General features: G+C 40.3%; 2 protein-coding genes and 1 non-coding gene across 4 annotated transcripts; all 3 read right to left on the bottom strand.

Annotated features, from left to right (window-relative positions):
- Window positions 1-2,366: 2,366 nt before the first annotated feature.
- On the bottom strand, window positions 2,367-15,454 carry dtx4a (deltex 4, E3 ubiquitin ligase a). 2 transcript variants are annotated; one of them, XM_067523198.1, is made up of 9 exons: window positions 15,169-15,454; window positions 14,388-14,602; window positions 11,896-13,078; window positions 5,562-5,623; window positions 5,162-5,323; window positions 5,011-5,072; window positions 4,374-4,694; window positions 4,201-4,290; window positions 2,367-4,103 (listed from the first exon to the last, which is right to left on the bottom strand). In XM_067523198.1, exons 2-9 carry the CDS (start codon window positions 14,593-14,595, stop codon window positions 3,873-3,875), a joined length of 2,319 nt encoding a protein of 772 aa, XP_067379299.1. In that variant the 5' UTR covers window positions 14,596-14,602; window positions 15,169-15,454; the 3' UTR covers window positions 2,367-3,872. The 2 variants fall into 2 exon arrangements, with proteins under 2 accessions (XP_067379299.1, XP_067379300.1); XM_067523199.1 differs by lacking the exon at window positions 15,169-15,454 and adding an exon at window positions 14,818-14,972.
- A 243-nt stretch (window positions 15,455-15,697) lies between these two features.
- Window positions 15,698-15,769, bottom strand: trnaa-cgc (transfer RNA alanine (anticodon CGC)). Its single transcript has one exon. It is a non-coding gene; the product is annotated as a tRNA-Ala (tRNA).
- A 114-nt stretch (window positions 15,770-15,883) lies between these two features.
- On the bottom strand, window positions 15,884-19,461 carry si:ch211-119e14.1 (protein tyrosine phosphatase receptor type C-associated protein). The gene is made up of 4 exons (XM_067523740.1): window positions 19,307-19,461; window positions 18,895-18,995; window positions 18,648-18,778; window positions 15,884-17,764 (listed from the first exon to the last, which is right to left on the bottom strand). Exon 4 carries the CDS (start codon window positions 17,760-17,762, stop codon window positions 17,115-17,117), a length of 648 nt encoding a protein of 215 aa, XP_067379841.1. The 5' UTR covers window positions 17,763-17,764; window positions 18,648-18,778; window positions 18,895-18,995; window positions 19,307-19,461; the 3' UTR covers window positions 15,884-17,114.
- Window positions 19,462-21,088: the final 1,627 nt, after the last annotated feature.

Raw genomic sequence — 21,088 nt, 5'->3', positions numbered from 1 at the left:
ATAACAGGGGGAAACATCAGACAAAGTGTGATGATCAACTGCAGGCAGAGCTGCAATGCAATACAATGCTGTCTGCTGTAATCAGCTTTCTATTCATAGGCGTGGGTTGCAGACAATGGACCCCTGCAGGCAAGATTTCTCTGACTAGTTGTAAACCCCTCCCCCATTTAGGTCTCAGAAAGAGGCAGATCGTCATCTACCCCATCACAAGCACCCTAATCTACATTTATACATTTTCCCCTTGTCCTCTGAGCCCTTTCTTTCTGCCTCACTTGCATTTCATTCATGAACCATTAAGGGTTTACATACATCTACATGGTATCTAAACCCAAACTATTCTCTCACTGCAGCATTTTGCCTCCTGAAGGACGCAACAACACATATGGTATTTCACCTTATGCATTCATTTCAGACTGAAAAAAGCAGAAATTGTAATGCAGTAACACAAGTTATCAGTCCTCACTTCATCTTTATTAGTGCCACTGGGTGCTGTCAGTCCAGCTTAGCTCAAGCCTGAATTTGGCCTGATTAAACCCTTTACCCATCTGCTCCTCGGTAAGCTGACATGTGGTCAGTACATTTTCATACCGCAAATTGGCAGCTTTGCCCTATCCATCACATCTGTCACTTAAGATAAACATTAAGCTCTGCGGTTGCAGAAATGGAAGAGTGAATGAAAGTTGGTGTGAAAGGTTTTGTATGTTTGTTGTTCACTTTTTCCTCCTATACAAAGGTCTGTGACTCAATATGTGAAGACATGTGGCTGGGCTATAGGGTATGTGCTCAAATTTAATTCATAAATAACAATTCTTTTTCAGGGTTATGATTGTTGCTTTGAGAGATTCATTTTTTACAGAAAAAAGGAGCCAACTGTCAGAAACAAATCAGTAACACTTAAATATCTATATAACTTAAAAACTGATTTAATGACTTTATTACCACACTTGCCCTCCTCTATGTCAATATCATAATTTGTTATCAATTGCTATGGTCCTTAATTATTACGTTTGTTATCTGCATACATTTTTACATTCATTAAACTGGAAGTAATCCAGACTACTAATCCAGTGGCCAGACTAATCTTCAGATAAAGGGCAGCCATGTGCTGCTCAGGTCTTCAGAAACAAGTCAGTATTATGAGTGAGCTATCATACTCTTAAATCAAATCAAAATATATGACCACACTACCTGGAATCTTCTTCAGATTCTACTTCTTTTTTCGTATAGAAAGAAATGTGTCTCAAATGTATTTACACAAGACATTTAAAAAGATTTTACTATTTTAAGTAGACTTAAGATGCATTATCGGCTGATTTACTGAGCATTTGGAGAGTAAACTAAACCACTTAAAGCACCACCTCCACTTCTCTGTCATTACAGTAATAAAGAACACAAATACATTAGACAAAACAATTTACTTTCTAGTGTTTCAATCTATTGTTCCACTGTACTTAAAATTCGATCTTTGTCATTAACATTTTAAATATCTAAGAATTTAACATTTAATACAAAAGTTTACATTTTAAATAAAGTTTTCACATTGCAAATTTAACAATACAATTACTAATGTATCTGTAGGATACACAATACAATAATAAATATTCAAAAACTTCAAATGGACTAATTATGTGTTGGTGCCAACAATAATTTGGTTGCATTCTTATAAAAAAAAAAGTTTTACATCTTAAATGATGTTTGCTTCTATGTTAACATGGTACCACAGCTTTATTTTCAAGTATTGACATTACTGGTGTTTAAAACATGATTTTGTAATTTTTCGGAAAAGAAAAGGCATGTTCTTTCTCTAACAAATGAGAAGGTGACAGTTCACAAACAAAGAAGCCCAGCCTTACTTGGTCTGGTCTGACCTGTAGCTTCTAGTGACTAATGTTTGCTAACATTAGCAAACTGGATTTAGATTCATTCAGTTTGACTGTTGACTTTATGACTCTTCACTGTCACATTTTGTCTTAGTATTTGTTTAATATTTAGCATTATTTATCCAGTATTTGTCGCTTGTGACCACAGTGATTGCTATTTATATAAGGTTACTTACGTTTGGATGCAAAAGTTTGCATCCCATTATTTACAAAAAAAAAAAGTTTTGTAAAAAAGTAAAACAAAGACTAATATAATTTAAATTATTTTCTATAACTTCCTTTATACGCTTCTTGACCATTTTAATTCTCCTGATAAATAAATATTTATACTAGCCGATGGTGCATTACAATTACGACACGTTTAAGATTGAGGTTAATCTCCCATACAATGGCATGTAGGGGGGATGCAAAATTATGACTGCAAAAATGTATCTAACTGTAAGTAGTGTCACTTTATTGGAGGGAGAAAACCACAGTAAAGTGCTCAAAACTTATTTTAACCTTAGAAAAATGTTTAATGCAAATTTGTGCACATAAAACACATACAGTACAGTGCATACATAAAGTATCATAAGGTATAAATGCTTTAAATGTTGGCCTACTTTAGTATGTCCACACATACTGCTGTACATCTCATCTATTGTACGTCAGAATAAACTGGTCCACAGTGGACCGAATGCAAACAGACCGGACCACTTTGGCCAAAGCTGGACTCACAAAATGAGATAGTCTTTTGCACCTGTTCATGGCAAAAACTAAACACGACAAAAACAACTCATGACAACATGTAAAGTTGTAATGTGATTAGTGTATTTGAGGCTGGTGTGTGTGTGTCCTACACAAAATTACAGTAGATACAAGCAATCTGTTTCCTTTTAATACTAAGTTAAAAGCTCTGCACAAATCTGAGCTCAGGCAGGAGGTTCAATCTGAGCTTTCTGGGAATTGATTCCACCTGTGGGGGAGAGGGGTGATGGTATAATCTATAGCTGCTTTTCCTCCTCAGTCTTTAACATGAATGCAGATACAAAGAGACATAGAAAGCATTTGAATTGATCCATGGTCTTAGGGCAAAATGATGAAGGAAAGTCAGTTTGCAAACCTATGAGATACAAAATCAATTTTGGAAAAAAGGTCTAGTAAATGGCATCTAAAGAGTCAGGCAAACTGGCAGCTTATCTCAACTTCACCCCACATCTCAGTCAGTCATATCATTCCCAGGAGGAAAAAAACAATGCAATGAAACACCTCATAAAAAATGAAAATGTAAAATATAAAAACATGAAAGAATTAAAACAATGTCATATAATATATCAAATACTCATAATATACAACAGTACAATTTAAAATGCAAACCTGAAAATGGATGTAGTTCTGAAAAATAACCACTAGAGGTCAGCAAATACCCATGCTCAGATATCCAGTTACACTTGAAATATTTATCTGCAGTGAGTTTCCTCTTCTGCTTGAGGACTAACACACACACACACACACACACACACACACACACACACACACACAAAACTTACAGACCTCACTTGTTTCTTCTGTTTAAGCTCCGTTCTGTTCCACATAGCAGCAGTAGTGGTAAACACTTCATCAATCCAGCAAAATTCACAAGTTACATTCTTGATATGATGTCTCACAGTATAAATGTGTTTTTAAAAATCTAACACTGACTCATGTGCACAGTGGTTTCAAACTTCTCATCGAATAACATCTGTGATCTTGACACTGTTACTGCATCAGGGAAAGAAAATAATTTCTCTCACATTTTAAAACTGATTCATTCAGTCATAAGAGCAATGTCTATCTCAGCTTCAGGAACTCCTCCTTTTAAGAGTTTTGTTTTTTTGTAGTTGTTTTCCATCTCTGGTGGTAAACTTTCCTCAGATTTCAGAAATAATTCAGGTCTCTAGCTGTGGATCCGTTCCCAGCATTGTGTGTGTTTACAGACTCCAGCCTGGTTTCTTGTGTCTTCAGTGTCTCTGCTCAGTCTCTCGGGAGACACTCCTCCTCAGTGATGCCTTGAGCCTTGAGCTCTTCGAGAACGTTGTCCAAGTGGCCGGAGTCGGGGTAGCCGTGGCCCGTCAGATTGGAGCCGAACTCCGTCTTGTGGTGCACCTCGTTCCAGATGACTGTGTCTGACTCGCCGGTGGTGCTGGACGTCCCCACGGAGAAAATGAGGCGCCGGTCCCATGCTACCAGAAGCAACCTCAGAACCTGGACAAAGAGATTAAGAAACAAGAAGATAAGTCAGTTTATCACAAAACCCAATCTACTTAAAAGAAGCAGAAAGACGAGAAGTTTTGACATTAACCTTGCGTCCCTTCTCACTGTCAGGGAGGTAGCAGTGTCTGGGGAATCCGCGGGCAGTGAAGGGTTTGCCAGGATTTGGATGCTCTGGGCCCTAAAGACCAAGAGCAAAGCAAATCACATTTGTGTTGATATTTTGCAACTAATGTCACAGAAATACCGGTTCCATCATTTCACCTGGATGCCAGGAGGGATGTTGTAAATGATCCGGATAGTTTTGCAGTCGGGATGCCCAGGCAGCGAGTGGGGGATGACGTGGTACTCCATCTTGCCTGGGGGCTGGTTGCCAGTCTTGACTCCATAAATGGTCTTGCAGGTGGGGCACTGCAAGCTGCCGTCCTTGTTGCCGTTGTTGTACATAGCAACGAGACACTGGAGATGATACTGGTGACCGCACTGTGCCAGGCGGCCCACTGACTCAGCCCGAGAGATGCCGCCGACACCGGGGCCCTTGTATCCTGATGGACCGGCCAAGGCCTCCATGCAGATGGTGCAGTCCTGAATGGGGAAGACCATTTACAGTGGTCTTATTCCTCATCCAATTAATTACTTATTGTTGCCTCAATTTTTAAATCTCGACAGAACAGATTTACAAACTAGTTAACCCTTGAATTTCTTCAAGAACTGTTCTGCACTGGTCAAGATGTGACTACAGATTTAGGTTTAACTTTGTGATTTCGCTTTCCAAAGGGCAGAACGGGTCTTTTTTTCATATATCCAACTGTGAGGCTTTTGCACAAAGTCTTTAAATTAAGTGAGGACTGTCTAACAATCTGTATTTGGGCTGTTAGCTTAAGGGTTTTCTTAAGCTCACCTCTTCTGGGGGATTGCGGACCTTCTGAAGGTACCTCTTCACCACCTCCTCAGGGGTTTTACCTTCACAAGGCATTAAAACATTGTGATACTGAGCAAAAATGCAAATCCCTTCTTCACAAAATTAAAAGCAGACATTGGACAAAACTCACCTTTTCGGGCCTGCTTCTTGGTGGTCTTGCGGCAGCAGTGGCCCAGACCGGGCACAGGCTTGATGTCACTTTTGCTGACAGGCGGAGGATGAAGCACCAGCTTGGGCGGGCGGGTCAGGCAAACAGGAAGTCCTGCAGCGCTCATCAGGATGCCTGTAATACCTGAATACAAACAGTAGATGGCATGTGTGAGACCCTGCTGTTTATCCAGGGAATTACCCCTTATTAAAACGTGTGAAGGCTGGTCACTAAAATTGTGAGCCATATTGTCAGTAGGGCAGTAAATCAGTGCAGTTTAATTAAAGCTGGAAACACCCATGATTAAGATGCCCATTAAAGTCTTGAGAGCTGGATTTCCAACCTATTTTTAAAAAGTAAACCATTCTGTCAGTATATTTACCTGCCAGTGCAGGGTGAACAGGGCTGGATCCATTCAGGTTCTTCACTGGAACAGTGGGCACCCTAGAATAAACGAACGCAAACTTGTGTTAATCGACTGATCTAACAGCAGAGACATGGCACAGACCAGGTCACCTCACCAGCCTACAATCTGATGAGTCAACTGTAAATTACACACAGCTGGCAGCAGCATATGCTAGTTTCTAGTTCACCCCACCACAGCAGGTTAAGCAGCTTTTGCAGAGTCACTGGACAAACAGACGCTGCTCGTCACGACCTGACATCCTGTCCTACAATCATCAGACAGCACTTCCTGGTATGTAAGGCTTAAGGTAAGGATGTGTATGGACACTTTAGACATTAGGCACATGGTCATTTTGCTGTTTATTTTGGATGCCACTAATAAAAAACTTCTCATTAACCCTGGAGGAACAAAATCTGTAATTCTCCAAACATGCATTTCTGCCTCAAATGATCCATGTCAATGAACACTTGTTTGCAAAAATCCAAAAAGATCCCCCTAGTTTGATAACAGATGTCCAGTATCTCTGCTCATCCACAAGTGAAACATACAACAGCTTGTGTTCAGCACAATAGCATCATCCCAGTGACTCAGGTGTGTACTTACGGTCTGCCACTTTTGATAACAGTCATCTCTCTGTTCGAAGGCACCAGAGACCACAGATATTCCACCCACAATATCCACTTGTTGCACTATTTGTCTCTCTTTCCACTGGTTTCTCACTCTTTTCTTCTTTCCCGTCTCAGATGGATTTCGGTTTAACTGATGTACGTCAGGGTCCTTGTTCCTCTGCTTGTGTGGCAGTGGCAGGTCTCCTTCCTCTTTTATAGGGCTAATCCGCCTGTTTCCATCTGTTAACTGAACTCTGGTTGTAGGCCAGCAGGGATTACCTGTCAGTTACCATGTCACACTGCCAGGCTGCCATAAGGCTGACGGGCACCGGCACATATACAATATACTACAAAAACAATGTTACAGAGGAGATATCACAATGTTTTTAATAGTTTCTCTTTGTTTTTCACTTTTCATAATCTTATAAATCACACTGGCTATAACACTATAGTCCACGTAGATGAAGGAACATGCACCTGACAAATGCTTTAAAAGTATGTACAGTAAACAAAACATTAATGTGGAGCACGGCTGCAGCCTAAAGAGAAATGATCAGATTGTCCATGTTTAAAAATGACCAAATTAGATGTTTTCATCATTGCAGTAGGAAAACACTGCAAAATGTTTGCATTTCCTCTGGAAACCTAAACCTAATCAATCAGTCAATCTATTATTTAATTAAATAATAATTATAATAATTATAATAATAGCTTTTTATTTTCACGGGGGCAGTAAACCTTGACCTTTATCGTACAACATTACATTTTGTTTTTCTGTTAGTTGCATTTGTCTAACTGTTCTTTCATTGTTTTCTTTCCTACTGAATTGTGAAATCTAAATCTTACAAAAATAATTTTAAACGTTTTAGCTTAGCTTTGCTTTAGCTAGAGCAATTTATTCTACCTTTTCCTACCGGCATGAATCAATGTAATTAGTTTATGGTTCATTTAATTTTAAATATTACCTTTAATACTCATGGCATTATCTTTTTCTCTCTTTTTACAGTTATATATTTATAACTTAAACCTTATAATGGTTTGATTGTCTGCAAATTGTTTAAGAAAACCTAAAAATAATCCAAAAGCGAGTGGAAATTTGATTTGACACTGTGGGGAATATTATAACATTGATTTTATTCTATTAGAATCTTAAGGTATACGCCCATTTGATGGAGACTATGTTTCATTGATGGTATAAGTGGTTCCACCTCCCTCACTAGATAAATGATGCACAACATGGAAAACATCAGCTCAGAGTTACTGTAATGTCCAGTCTCTGTAAAGATCAACATGATTACTTTACGCACTATATTTGTTTGTTTACCAACAAGGAGCTGCAGTATAAGCTTACTGTGTCCGTGACTTACGTGACTGAGGGACAGGATCAAACCTAAACATTAATATGTTGCTCGACCTGTGTGTCAGGCAGGAGAACATGGGAGGAGGAGAAAAGAAAGCTAAGAAAGGTTGGGAAACAAGAGGATGAGTGGTGTGTCAGCTAGTCCCATTTCTCTGATCTCGGCTAATCTAGTGGCATCAGAGCAGCCTCCATCTGGAGCGATGGATGGTGGAAACGCTCAAGCTGCAGCATATGGCAACACTCACACACACACATTTACAAATACACAAGCTCACACCTTGCATCCAGTCTAATATGAAAGATAAACTCTTGACAAAAGGGTGAATATGCCGTCTCAGGCACATAGTATGATAAAGGTCTGTTGTGTTGGAAATCAAATCATCTGAGAGGAGACGATACCATAACAGGTGCGTGGGTCAAAGTCATCGCTGTGATAATCTGTGACCCCTCAGCGTTTAAAGACTTCACTGTTGTTGTTCGTCCTTTTCTCCCCTGTGATGCTCATTCTCATTGTGAAACAAGTGAAATGGTCTCATTTGAAAAGAAAGTTTGACAGCTTTAGTTTAATAGCATTTGACCTTCTTTGCTTCTGCTGTATGTCCTACATGTGTACTTCCACTACATCACCTCATAATGTTAAGTTTCGTACATACAAGCGTGCAGAATTTACTTGACTGTTACACATCTGGATTAGAAAACAAGGTAATCATTGTTTAACCAATAGAAATATGTACAATTGTCCTTAGTCCTTAGCACTAATCAATAGTATAGTACCTGCTTCTAGTGATGAACCCACAGACAGTCACCATCACACTAAGCGTTCCCTCAGTTTTCTGCATCTTTAATGTTTGAGATCACTCTAAAACTTCTGGAGCATGTGGTACTTAACTGGTTAACAGCAAAGTCAGTTGGCCTCTGTTTCATGTCATACACATCTTCTCCTCTTCTCTGCCCTGGTTTACTGTTTATCTATATATTAAAAAAAAGTTTAAAATAATCTTTAAAGACTTCTGTCCACAATAAAACCCAAGAGTGGGTAAAAGTTTTGTTTAGGAAAATGCTGTTTTGTTTTGGATAAGGGGATAAAATTGTATTTATGAATTTAGCCAGTTTATTGTGAACATGATTGTAAGACCCACTGTACAGAACCTAGTCAGTTATTAACCAGCAGGTAAAAATAGTGAAATAGTGAAGCTTTCATCAACTCAAGAGTGCTCATGATTCAGCAAAGAGCAAACAGAGCTAATCAAAAACTAAATATTTTTGAGATGGCCAGACTCCAATTATATACTGAAGTTGCCCTATGTCTGGTGGAAGTGCAAATAGACAATTATTTAATTAAAAATGTTTGCTCTAATTTTAGACCGTGACGTGTAATGTGGCACTAAGTGCCCAAACAGTGCAATTAAAGCAGCAAATACATAAAAATAAATAAATAAAGAGCCGAACAGCAATGATGTTAATTAAACAAAGGAGAAGGAGCCTCTGCTGCATCAATGGTCATTTGGTGACATGCATGAATCTGGAGATAAAGCTGTGAGATGAACAGCAGGAGCACTATGAGGAGCTTGAGCTAAGAATAAGTTGAAAGAGTGAGAAGAGAATCCAGGCTGATGAGATCAGTAAGACTTGTGATCTGTGACGTTGGTGGTTTTACAGCAGCAGCAGGTGCAACCACCTGCCGGACAGAAGCGTAGTCTCACCTGACATGTTGAAAGAAGGGGTCAGTCACACAGTTCACCTGACGCTATACACAGGAATATTAAGCCTCAGATATTTTATATTGTTCTGAGATTTAGCTGCTGCTGAACTGGTGTTTTCCGGAGGTGGTTTCAGTAATGTGTGCACTGAGAATATTGAGGCGCAAGCAAGACAAATTAATTAGTGTCAATGTAGGATGAATGAGCCATTGCTTTTCTGGTGGCTTTCATATTTTTACAGTATATTTAAGGCAAGTGCGTCAAGTGTAAAATCTAGAGCAGAGGCATCTCTTTCAGTGAGACTTGTTAAAAAAGTCTTATTACATCAACAGGCCTCCACTAACTTACAGAACACAGATGTCTGACTGACCAGCACCCTCTGGCTATTACACCCTCACACTAGGACCTACTTCCCTTCCTGACATTCACGGTTGGTAACAACTGTAAAAATCAGTTGTAAACACCTGTGTGCAGTGCTTTATAGTAGGTGATAAATGACACTGCAAATAAAACACAAACCTATTTCAAGTGTCCAAAGAAAATCTCGTCTGTTTTTTTTTCCACAAACAATATCTCCGAAACGCATCTCCTGCTTTACTTTAAAGTCCGTTTTAGCGTATATGCACAGGAGGCTTCAAGTTGCCACATAACACTTGTGTCAGCTGCACACTGGACCATGACTTGGTTTTAATGCATGTGACTCTGCATGATACCGCTTAGTCCTGCTTGTGTGGACATGTCAAACTGAAATTTAAGGCGAGCACTGAGAAAATTCACACCTTTACCAGATGGTTGTGAAAACAGTCTAGTTTTTCAAGAACAACTAGTGTCAAACTCTGCACATGCTGTCCGACATTCTGTAAAGGGAAGGTCAAACATTCAAGTAACAAAAGGTCACACAGATTTTCGAGTGGAGGGGGAATTTCAGTTTAGGCATTGTCAATTTCTGCTTACATTACTCTGAAAGCTATTAGCAAACCTCTGATTCCCTATCAGTTAGAACTGAACACTTAAAGATACAATATCCATCTTTTAGGAATCAACCCGTTATTGCTGTGTTATTTTATGTTTTATATGTTTCTAGGCTTTACATGTTTATTATGTTTTATTCTCGGTTTTAATCTTCTTGTGTAGCACTTTGTTAACAAATGTAAAGTGCTTTATAAATAAAATGAACTATTATTATTATCATTATTATTATTATTATTATAGCATGACACTCAAAATCAATCCACCCAGGGACTTAATCAAAGCGTGTGGTGTCTCCCTACAGGATTGTACCTTACTCTAATTGGTTAGAAAGGCAAAATTAAAAGCTAGTATCTCCGTACAGATGCAACTGCTATTCTGTGAGCCTGTGTTTTTTTTGTGTGTAAAATATTAGAAAAACATCTCCAAAGCTTTAGAGTGTCAAGTCAAAAATACATAAAACCCTATTCTTTGCAAAAATAGTGGAGCTTCTATTTTAAATGCAACTCTTTACATCATCTTTTCACAAAAAGATCTCAGATTTCCCGACGGCCTTAATATCGGGACAGTATGTAGAAAGTCACCAGCACAACACTACTGATGAAAGCATTATGTATTTGTGATGTGTTTCAGATATATTCCAGAAACGATTTGTGATTAAAACCTTCACTCTGTGCAAACTTCACATTTGATTGAAATAGCTCGAGGTTGAAGTTACTAAACTAAATTCAGTACACACATACAGTATATTACATGTTTATGAACTAAATTAATCATTAAGTTATTGTGTAAATGTGTGGAATGTGAGCTCAGCTTGGCCAGTATGAATGCTTTTGATTGTTCTTCCATGGAGCCTGATGGACTTTGTCCCAGAGATTAAAGCTCACAAATGCTTCTGCACGCTGATGTTAGATGCTGTGTAATTACGCGTTCAAGCAACTGACGTATTCACATTTAAATAGATTTTTCTTAGGGTTGCTGTCTCATTTTGTTTTGTATACAGTAAGTTGGTACAGGCAACGTGTTTTTCTTCTGAAACTACAGAATGTGCACATTGTAAATTTCTGGGTTTTTAAAAGGATATTAATACATATTAAAGGTTGTTTATGTAATTTAACAACAGTTTTTTAACCATAAATAACAGTAAATTTGCACTTGGCAGGTTTGTCTTGGCGCTTCACTGCCTTGAAAACAGTGAGAACCACACCTGCCTGTGACATCTATGTACATATAGGGGCGACTTTGCTTCAGCAAGGTAGAGCGGTCGTCCACCAATTCCACAGTTGTTGGTTGGCTCCTCCGGTCACATGTCAAAGTGTCCTTGAGCAAGAAACTGAACCCCAACTTAGTTGCTCCCATTGAGTGTTGGCCAGCTGCATAGCAGCTCCCCCATCGGTGTGCGATTGTGAGTGTGAATGGGTGAATGAGAAGCAGTGTAAAGCGCTTTGAGTTTCAATAGGTAGAAAAGCGCTATATAAATGCAGAACATTTATATAAGCAAGTTGGTTAATTTTTGACTAACTAGATAATAACCAAATCTGATCTGCAGATTTCTGTAGGATTATTAATTGTGTAAATATGCACTAATACATTATATTTTAAGAGGTGGTATATTTTTTCTATGATGATAAAATTATTTTAATAGCTATATTATGACAACAGTGGTTACTCACCCCGATGCGATAAGGGCACGAGACTGAGCCATGGCGATGCGCTGCAGAGCAGGTCGGCTCAGCCCTGCTAGGCTGGACCGGGGTGGCAGTGGGGCTGCACAGGCAGCAGCACCAGATGAAGACACTGGTCCCAGGACGCGGGCAGAAGGCGAGGGCGTGCAGGTGGAGGTGGCCGTGGAGATGAGAGGAGGGCCTGGAGCGGGCACTGTAGTGGCAGAACTGGAAGCAGACAGGGAGGAAGCTGTGGAGGGGTGAGGGGGGGAGGTGGCGACAGATGAGGGTGTGGTGGAAGGCGGAGGGGGAGGAGGGGGAGGAGGGGGTAGGGGAGGAGGAGGGGGGCGGGTAGAGGAGATGGAGAGGGCAGCTGTGGCTGAGCCAAGGAGGGAAAGAGAGTGTGTGTAGCCTCCCCCAAAACCAAGGCTGGCACTGCCAATACTGCTACCACTGATGATACCTACTCCTCCTGCTCCACCCATGCCACTTATACCAAAGCCACCTGTCGCCCCAACTATGGACGTCCTGTTTGGAGAAAGTGACCGTGACAGGGAAGGTGGCCGAGGGAGCGTTAGGGAGTACGACACTCCTGGGACTGGGTGACTACTGATTTTGGGACTAGGCGGTTTGGTCTGTGGTGGTCTGCGACCCAGAGTGTGTGCAGTCGACATGGTGCCTGCTTTGACGCTCAGAACCAGCATACACTGCTGACAGGCGCAGGGCTGTCCCAGTGAGGTGATGGCTGAAGCAGGGAGCGCCCCGCTGGGGTACGCGCTCCCATTTCCAGTCCCAGTGTTGCTCATCCTGAGCCTCATGCCCACTCCAGATACATCCACACCAAGCGGTCCTCCATGGGCGGGCATGGACATGGGTCCCCATGCATGGTGGGACTTGGGCAGAGGCCCAGATACCAGTGGGTAAGCGAGGTCCGAACGGCGCTGGATGCGCCGGCAGCGCTGCGTCTGCCCATTGATTTGGGTCATGCTTTCGAAGTCAATGAGGTAGCAGAATCCCAGCGGTGCCAGGTCCAGCCAGGGCTGTTGACGGTCACGTGCTGCCTGGATGGCGATGCCAACCTCCGTATCGTACGCCGTCCAACTGCCAACGTCGTTCTGCCACTCCCACAACCAGCCCTGGCCGGGTGCTGAAGTGGGGTCGTAGAAGCTACGACGCACCGGTCGAAGGGTACCTGAGGATCACAACATATGCAAAAAATTCGTGCATTTACTACACCTCAATGGACATTTCTACACATGTGCATAATTGCAATTTGAATATAAAGTCTGAAGATTATATTTCTTGGCTAAGTCTGGTGCTGGGTGACGAGAGGTAGATGCAGGAGGAGGTAAATGGATGATTGCACTGCTGTTTAATGTGGACAACTAGATTACATCCCTAACAAACTCAACATGTCTGTGTTTGCCTGCTAAGAATTTGGGCAAACAGGTTGCCCCTGGTAACAGCACATGGTGTTCTGAATTCTGATTGGCTGGCAGGGTAGGTCCGCCCTAACGCTGGCTGTATTTGCTTTCCCAGGGTGTCCAGAGAAACTCTTCTGAGTCTCTACTGTAAAAGCTTCACGTATCAAATCCTGTGCCTGGAACACTAAAGAGCGAAAAGATTTTTCAGAGATTACAGTTTTAAGTGAGATAAATAAGAATAAACCATAAAGGACTTTTTACATTTACTAAATGTCTGGTATGGTAAAAAGTATCCAAAAGTCTGAGTTTATGTATATGACACAACATATTTAAAAACAACTATAAGTGACCTTTACGGGAATTTGCAGCACCCAATATGTGAGGCACATGTCTAGACATTTAACAAGACAACAGGGGAATTCATTCATTAAATCTGCTCCCATTGACCTCGTTTTTTAATGACCCCAGACTCCTGAAATTCCACCCCTTCCTTGTCATCTCTGTGTCCTATTCAGACGGGGGGCACCCTCACAGCCCCACTTCAGCCTCAGCTGGGTTTGGAAAACAAACTGCACAAAGGCTTTTGTCAGTCAGTGTTGGGAGAGAAGGCCAATGTAGGGGTCTCTGCCAAAAGTGGACATTTGACAACTGACAATTCCCTGCTTTGTATACACTTCCGTGCTCTCCCCTTCTCTGTGAAGCTTTGAACTGTGAAATATGACTTTTTGTTCATGGCCTCCTATAATGAAGATTAATAGCAGTGTTTGCAGTAAAGTGAAGCTGCTACTGTCGCCCAGGAGACACAGGCAAATACACACAGGATTTTTCCTGTGTACAATAGTTGTAGCCAGGAAAGAACAACCCATGGGAGACTAGATTTGGGAATGGAAACAATAGAATTTATCTCATTTATACCACTTTGCGACAAGCATCAACTCCTGGAGCAGGATCATTATCATCAGCTCAGCTATTAAAGATAAAGTAGACACATGAGCACTAAAAAGGCCTCCACCTCAGGCCCGGTAACAACGTTTCCACCCTTCGCCGTGTGGCTTGCCTCTCTTCTCTGCTTCTCACCTGTGTCTTGTCGAAACTGGTGCATGGAATGCAAATCTATAATGTAGGGCGAGAGGCGAGAGTCCACCTGGCCGAGGACAACACTACCACACCGCGGGTCGCTCTGGATGACTGCCTCGATGTGATGACAGACAGCCGGGCTGTAGGGCCGCCAGCGTCCGTGTTCGTTTAGCCATTCCCATACCACCACGGCGGAGGCTAGTAGCATCCTCCTCCTGCAAACGTTAAAAAGAAAACGACAATATTGAGGCGTAAACGAAACGCGTAGCCACTTGGATGATGGGCATTTAAAGATACCCTGCTGCAGCTCCGCCGTGCATCCCTGCGCACAGCGGCGCTGCATCCATCTTGGACAGTTTGCAACCCAGATGTGTCTCCAATCTGTGGTTATAAATACATATATTGGCATGACACTGCATGCAAACGGTACCTTCCATGTTTGTGGTTTCCGATGTGCAGCAATTTGGCTAGGGGTCCTTTTATCACACGGACTGGAGACAGATCGTTACAGGGTGCAAAGATCCTTGCAGGATGCTTGCATTTTACTCAGTATGCAGATGAGTGACGTCTACTGAAATCATTTCTCCGGCACCATCAAGTTAGGGTGAGAGGAGAAAATGCAACTTGGATGCTATCGGTGGTGCGGCACTGGTAAAGTAGGTTACTGTGACAGGTTGGCTTTGGACGCCCAGGATGAGTGTAGACAAATTTAACAAATCAAGCGTTTTGGAAAAGCGGGTCGTAATCAGAGGCTATAGCCTGTAAATGTAGTGACATTTACCGTTTTAGATCGTCTCCAGCGTCCCCAGTCAAATCACTGTAGTGCAGAAGTATTTGGATGGATGCTTCAGCAATGCTCCATCTGCCACTGACAGAATGTCTTCAGTCTTCAGGCAGAATCCCGCGTTTCTAGTTACATAATTACTTTGACGGTGTAACACTGCTCTTGTTATTCTTCTCTATTTTGACTCAGTTTGAATTATTTGCACGTCGGTAGGGTACTGATCAAGTGGCACTGTCCAACTACAGAAAATCATTTGAAAAAATTTTTGGCACTCTTGTGCGTGAACACACCCACGCCTCGAAGTTCTCCGATAGCCAAACAGATTCGAGCCCGTGCCCGGTCTGACCAATCCTGAATGACTGTCCTCCAACACAAAGCGTCTTCACTGTGTTACAGTGTGAAACGCGCGGCTGAAGGTATTTCTCCTGTCTTCTGTCTGCACTTCTGTTGGTCTTAATTTACACGTTTACACATTCATCGCTGCTTGTTTGTTATAACCAAAAATATAATAATTATTAAGAAAGCGTGGAGATGCCGGGGATTGAACCCGGGGCCTCATACATGCGAAGCATGCGCTCTACCACTGAGCTACATCCCCATTGGCTGCCGGTAGTCACACAATATATTTTGAAAAGTCCACTTCTTGTTTTGAGTTTGGTTATATCTTTATACTTTTATCGGAAGAGGAAGCAACAGTGTGGAAAAAGACGAGTGGCTTTTTACGGTTATTTAATTCGTAGTTGCAGTTTACAACAGAAATGAAAACAAACAAAAAGCCCACGTAGCAACACAAATAAAAATATCGTTTAAGAGTTTTGAGGTCTGCTTATAGTTATTGTTTTCCTGTTGTCGATTCTCCATTTTAGTCTTAAATTGTTTTAAATCATTTTAAATACATGGACACAAATCAATGAAACTAGCAGTATTTCATAATACACATAATGAAATAACACTCTGAAAGGGGATAACCTTTCTCTGCACAACGTGCACCTATATATTTGATGCTTCTTGTACATTTGCCCGTACACTTGTAAAATTTTGATTCTATGACGTAATTGTAACGGTTGTAATATTTATGCAGAGCTGCAAGAAACAGGTTTGAAATCACTTAAACTGACGGAAAGACTGGTTTTAAATTCAGTTGTTATAGTTTGTATCATAGTAACTAAATACAGTTGTATTTCATTGGTCACTTGATCATTTCCAGTACCTTTTTATCATGAGCACCTAAGATGAATAGTATTTAAATAAATTAAACAAACTTTAATGAAAATTGTCAAAACATCTCTTTGGTGTTAACTTGATCTGTAGAGAGGATATTATCAGTTTCTGTCCCAGTCACATGAAATAAACTAAATCACTCAAATTTGTCCAAACTGCCAATTGCTTTTTTAAAATCTATTCTTTACATTATATTTGGAAATTGTGAAAAAATGTCCATAACAAATGTCTATACACAACCCATACAAGGCAGTAACACATCACTTTGCTATGGAAAAGCTCTCGTGTTTTTGCTTAAGAATTACTGAAATGATCAATTGGTCTTCATGAAAATTTAGTGAGCACTTTAATCATTACACATGTTTCAACACTACATTATGAACTATAAGCAAACTCTAAAGTCTTATTTATAATGCAAACTACAAAAAAAACAACAAACATGCTCCTGTCCACATTTTACAGTATAAAACACGCTAACACATTAAAACAGACATTTCATCAATGAATCAGTTTTATATTATGAAAGGTAAAATCTTACACAAACATTCAAAGTCCAGCGTACAATAGCTGCGCACAACCTTCAGAGCTTCCTTTTTGTAATTAAAAACATACATATGTTGGTTCATGTATTTATAAGTAAACTTTTATAAAAAACTGGATTTGGTGTTTCTCCACTAAAACTTAATTCCTGACAGAAGATTTTCAGAAGTTTTCTTCTGTTCTCACAGAGATGTCACCTCTCCATCCTTACCCTTAACCCCCTCTTCTTCAGACCAGATGGCACTTCCAGAGAACTGCTTCAGGTCTATCAACAACCCACCTCCCCCACTCGTCTCACATTTACCTTCGTCTTCTCCCACTTTCTCCACCTTTTCCTCCCCTTTCTCCCCCGTCTCTCCCTTTGTCTCTGGCTGATCAGTTAGTTTTGCTTGCTCCTCTGTTTGGGAACACTCAGAACATGAGTCATCATCAGTGGTGTCTTCTTCTTTTCCCTTGCTCTTACCCTCCTCCTCATTATCATCCTCCTCCTGGTCGCCCCCCTCACTGTCACTGTCTTGGCTACCACCCTCCTCCACCTGTCCCTCCTCATCTTGGACTTCCTGCATTTCGTCTCCATCCTCATCTGTTTCACTTCTAGGCCATAGCTGGACTCCTAGGCAAGTCCCCAAAGCCAGGACGGCCCCTCTCACCCGGTCCCTGAGCCCTCCTTCCCCAAACACTATGCGCCGGACAGTATATTTCCCATGAGCCTCCTTGTTCAACTTCTTGTACAAGAAGATCAGCAATAGGATGAGTCCTACTAGGCAGAAGAAAAGGATCAGCACAGTCGTTAATGATGTTTCATATGTAACCCCATTGGAGCTCATCATGCCTGTAGTGAAGAGAGAAAAAATGATGTCATTCAATGGATAATGAGATTTATTAATCTCGTTTTAATGTGTCTCTAGTTAGTGGGAGTGTCGGTTTGAGGTATGATTTCACAAATTAAAAATTTATTTACTTTCATGCTAAGAGTAAAATGAGAAAATACATACTATTGCACATCTGTACGGTACATATGCAGCTGGAGTCAACAGCTGATCAACTAAGCTTTACATAATGATATGTAAAGCTGTGGAAAATAGCATCTCCTGGCTCTGGTTGCAGGCTTCCGGCTAAAAAAACGTCTGCACATGAACTCAAATTGCAAATTGTTATTTTTCAATTCTTTTATACAGATTAAGCACAGGAGATGTAGAATGTATGAATATGTCACAATGATTTGTAGGCAGATTATGTTGCCTTCAAGCTGAACCAATCTAACTTCTCACTATTTTATTCAGTCTTTGTGCTAAGCTTAGTGACCACAGCGGCATATTCAGCACAGCAACATGAGAGGAAAGTATATTTTATCGAACTCTCATGTGTACACCGCAGAACAAGTGCATTTCCTAAAAGCTTAAACAATTTTTCTTTAATAGTGCAGACTTTAAAAAATATGAACTGGTTTAGAATGATTTGTTGCCAAAATGAGGATAAGAAATGGGTGTGGTTTGTACAACAATGCTGTGGGTGTATGAAAGAAACATGCTTTGGGTAGAAGGCTGCTCTCCAACATTTGAAAGTGAAACAGAGATACTAAACACAATGCAGCTCGAACCAAACCTGAATCCACTACTACCTCCAGCAGTACCAGAAGTCCTCACAGTGCTAACAAAATGCTAATTTTAAAACCCTGAGACACATTTACACATAGATTTAAAAATGCACCGTACCTCCTTAGAAAATTTCTCTTTTGAGTAGAAAAGGCCCACTGATGTGTTACAGGCAGAATTTCACAGACTTGAACATTTAAAGCACTTGTGAAGTTTTCATCAGATGATCCATTGGTGGATTTCCACAGGACCTAAAAAAAGATAAATTAGTAAACAACATGCATCTTGGTTCCAGCTCCCCTTAACGTTGTATTAAATGGTAATCATATAAAACACTATAATCTACATAAAATTGTAATATACATACGTATGCTGCAGATGTGACAGGTAGTTGTTTGACTATAATACTGTGTCTTCGTTGACTGTAAGGCAGGAAGCTAGCAGACCGCCCGCAGTGTTGCTGGTTTCCTGTTGAAAAGATAATTGAGCAGCATAGCTCAGTTTGCTGTGGGTGGAAACCTTTTTTAGTTATGGTTGATCATAGTAAGATCAGACATTAACTAGTGCAACATTAACTTGTAGATTTGCGAGAAGAAACCAAGTTCACGTTCAGTTAAAGTGTAATGCATGTGTATGTGAACTGATGTTCAGGATAATTAAGTTATTTCAAATGTATGGTAAGTCAGAAATATTAAGATACATATGGAGATATATTTACTGCATAGAGAAAGGAGATAGAAACCTGCAAAAAAAAATTCAAATTATGAAAAAGGACTTACCAAAATTGTGAGGAGGAGATAGAATTTGTAGAACAGAACAGTACAAGCACACAAACACTGGCGGGAGACCGACCTGTGACGTTTAGGACAATTTTCTGTGTGTGAGTGTGTGTGTGAAAACAGGAGTGAAAATGAGAGAGGGGTGGATGCATTAAATGTGAAGAAAGCTAGCTGAAGGTGGGGGGGGGGCTGAGAAGAAAGCTTAAAGACAAAATCAAGCAGGGTGTGGTGGAAAGTGCAGAAAGAAAATTTGCAATCATTTAGATTGAGAAAATATAGTAATAATATAATAGTGTATATCTTATACACTATTATATTTTGTTCTCATTTCAAAGACATACACTTTACTGCCTTAAACAAACTGGAAGTACACATGACATAGTTTCCTCTGAGACATTTCAAACTTATAGTCATTTCTGTCACAATAGGTTACTGGTGCCAGGTGTTGTCAGATAATCTACTGCAGCTTTAAAAAATATAACACAGATTTTCCTGATGAATTTGTTTATTTTTGACAAGCACACTGAAAAAAGTAGAGTTAAAGTATCATGCCATCATGAGTGAACCAGATTTTTTTACAGATTTTTATGAAACGTTTACTATACATGTGGAAGATTTAAACCTATCAAAAGAACATATCAAGTTCAAAAGCTGCACATACCTTTCTAGTTTAAAACAGATGTGCCACATCCTGTTTTTGCTTCAGTGGCCAGACAGCCACAGTCGATACAGCCACCTAAATCTGTACAGTTAACATACTGTATTTTATAATAAAGGACATAAATGCCACTGTTTGGTGTGCAATGATGGAAGTTTTACATTTACACATCAAGGATAACAGGTTTCAGACATTTCAAAATTTTAAGACCAAAAGAGAAACTAATTTTATTTTGTTTTGACTTTTAAGAATTTGTTGAACGAGCTTTTTCTTTCGGTTTACCTTGTGTGCTTAATTTGCATCTAGTAACTTGGTGATTTGCATTTTCTCATGCTTTAAAATTTTGTATAATTAAACAAAATATATTATAACTTGTAGTTTCTTAGTGGCTAATTTCTGTTTATAAAGTCAATTAAGCACAAACAAAGCTTATTGTTCGTGTCTATCTAAACAAGTTTAGCTCTGGTGTTGTAGGCTTGGATAACCTGTAGCTGGATGAGTTATCTGCGGTGGTGCCCAGATTTACTGATTTGAGTTCAGGGTTTTGTCTGAAGCAACTTGTTTAACACTACAGGAAAGTTTCCTTTTGCTGATTTAAATGATTAGTTAGAAAGGACAATGTTATCACTAAAACAACTACACGTCTATCCTTTTCTAACTTGGCAACGTACAGAAGCACAATAGCACCATCATTCATGACACTGCCAACAGCCACATTTTTGGTTGTTCGTGCCCTGTGTACCTACAGTCAGATGTGGTGTTTTGCACAATCGGCTGATTTCAGTTTTGTTTAATCAGTGTTATCCTATTAGCTTGCTTCCAGTCTTTTTGCGAGCTCCCGTCTGTTGTAATGTTCCACTTCTAATCTGAAGCTGATCTCCTGCTGCCAGACTTCCAGGCATGGCAGATTTTCAAAGTCCAATGCTCGACTGCAGCAAATCAGCTCTGCAACTCTGTCATTAAGCGGCCCTCTTTTTTTAATTCCTGTTTGCTTGCTCAGACTTACTCATTACTAGACCACTCAGGTACTGCTGTGCTAAACTGAAAGTATAACACTTGTGTCTTTCTGTTCTGTTTGAACTCTAGACACCTCCACTTTTACTGTAGTTTTTTTGACTTTAACA

This window comes from Channa argus, chromosome 12 (assembly GCF_033026475.1).
Source record: "Channa argus isolate prfri chromosome 12, Channa argus male v1.0, whole genome shotgun sequence".
Classification (NCBI taxonomy): Eukaryota; Metazoa; Chordata; class Actinopteri; order Anabantiformes; family Channidae; genus Channa; species Channa argus.
This window is presented reverse-complemented; position numbering and strand designations above follow the sequence as displayed.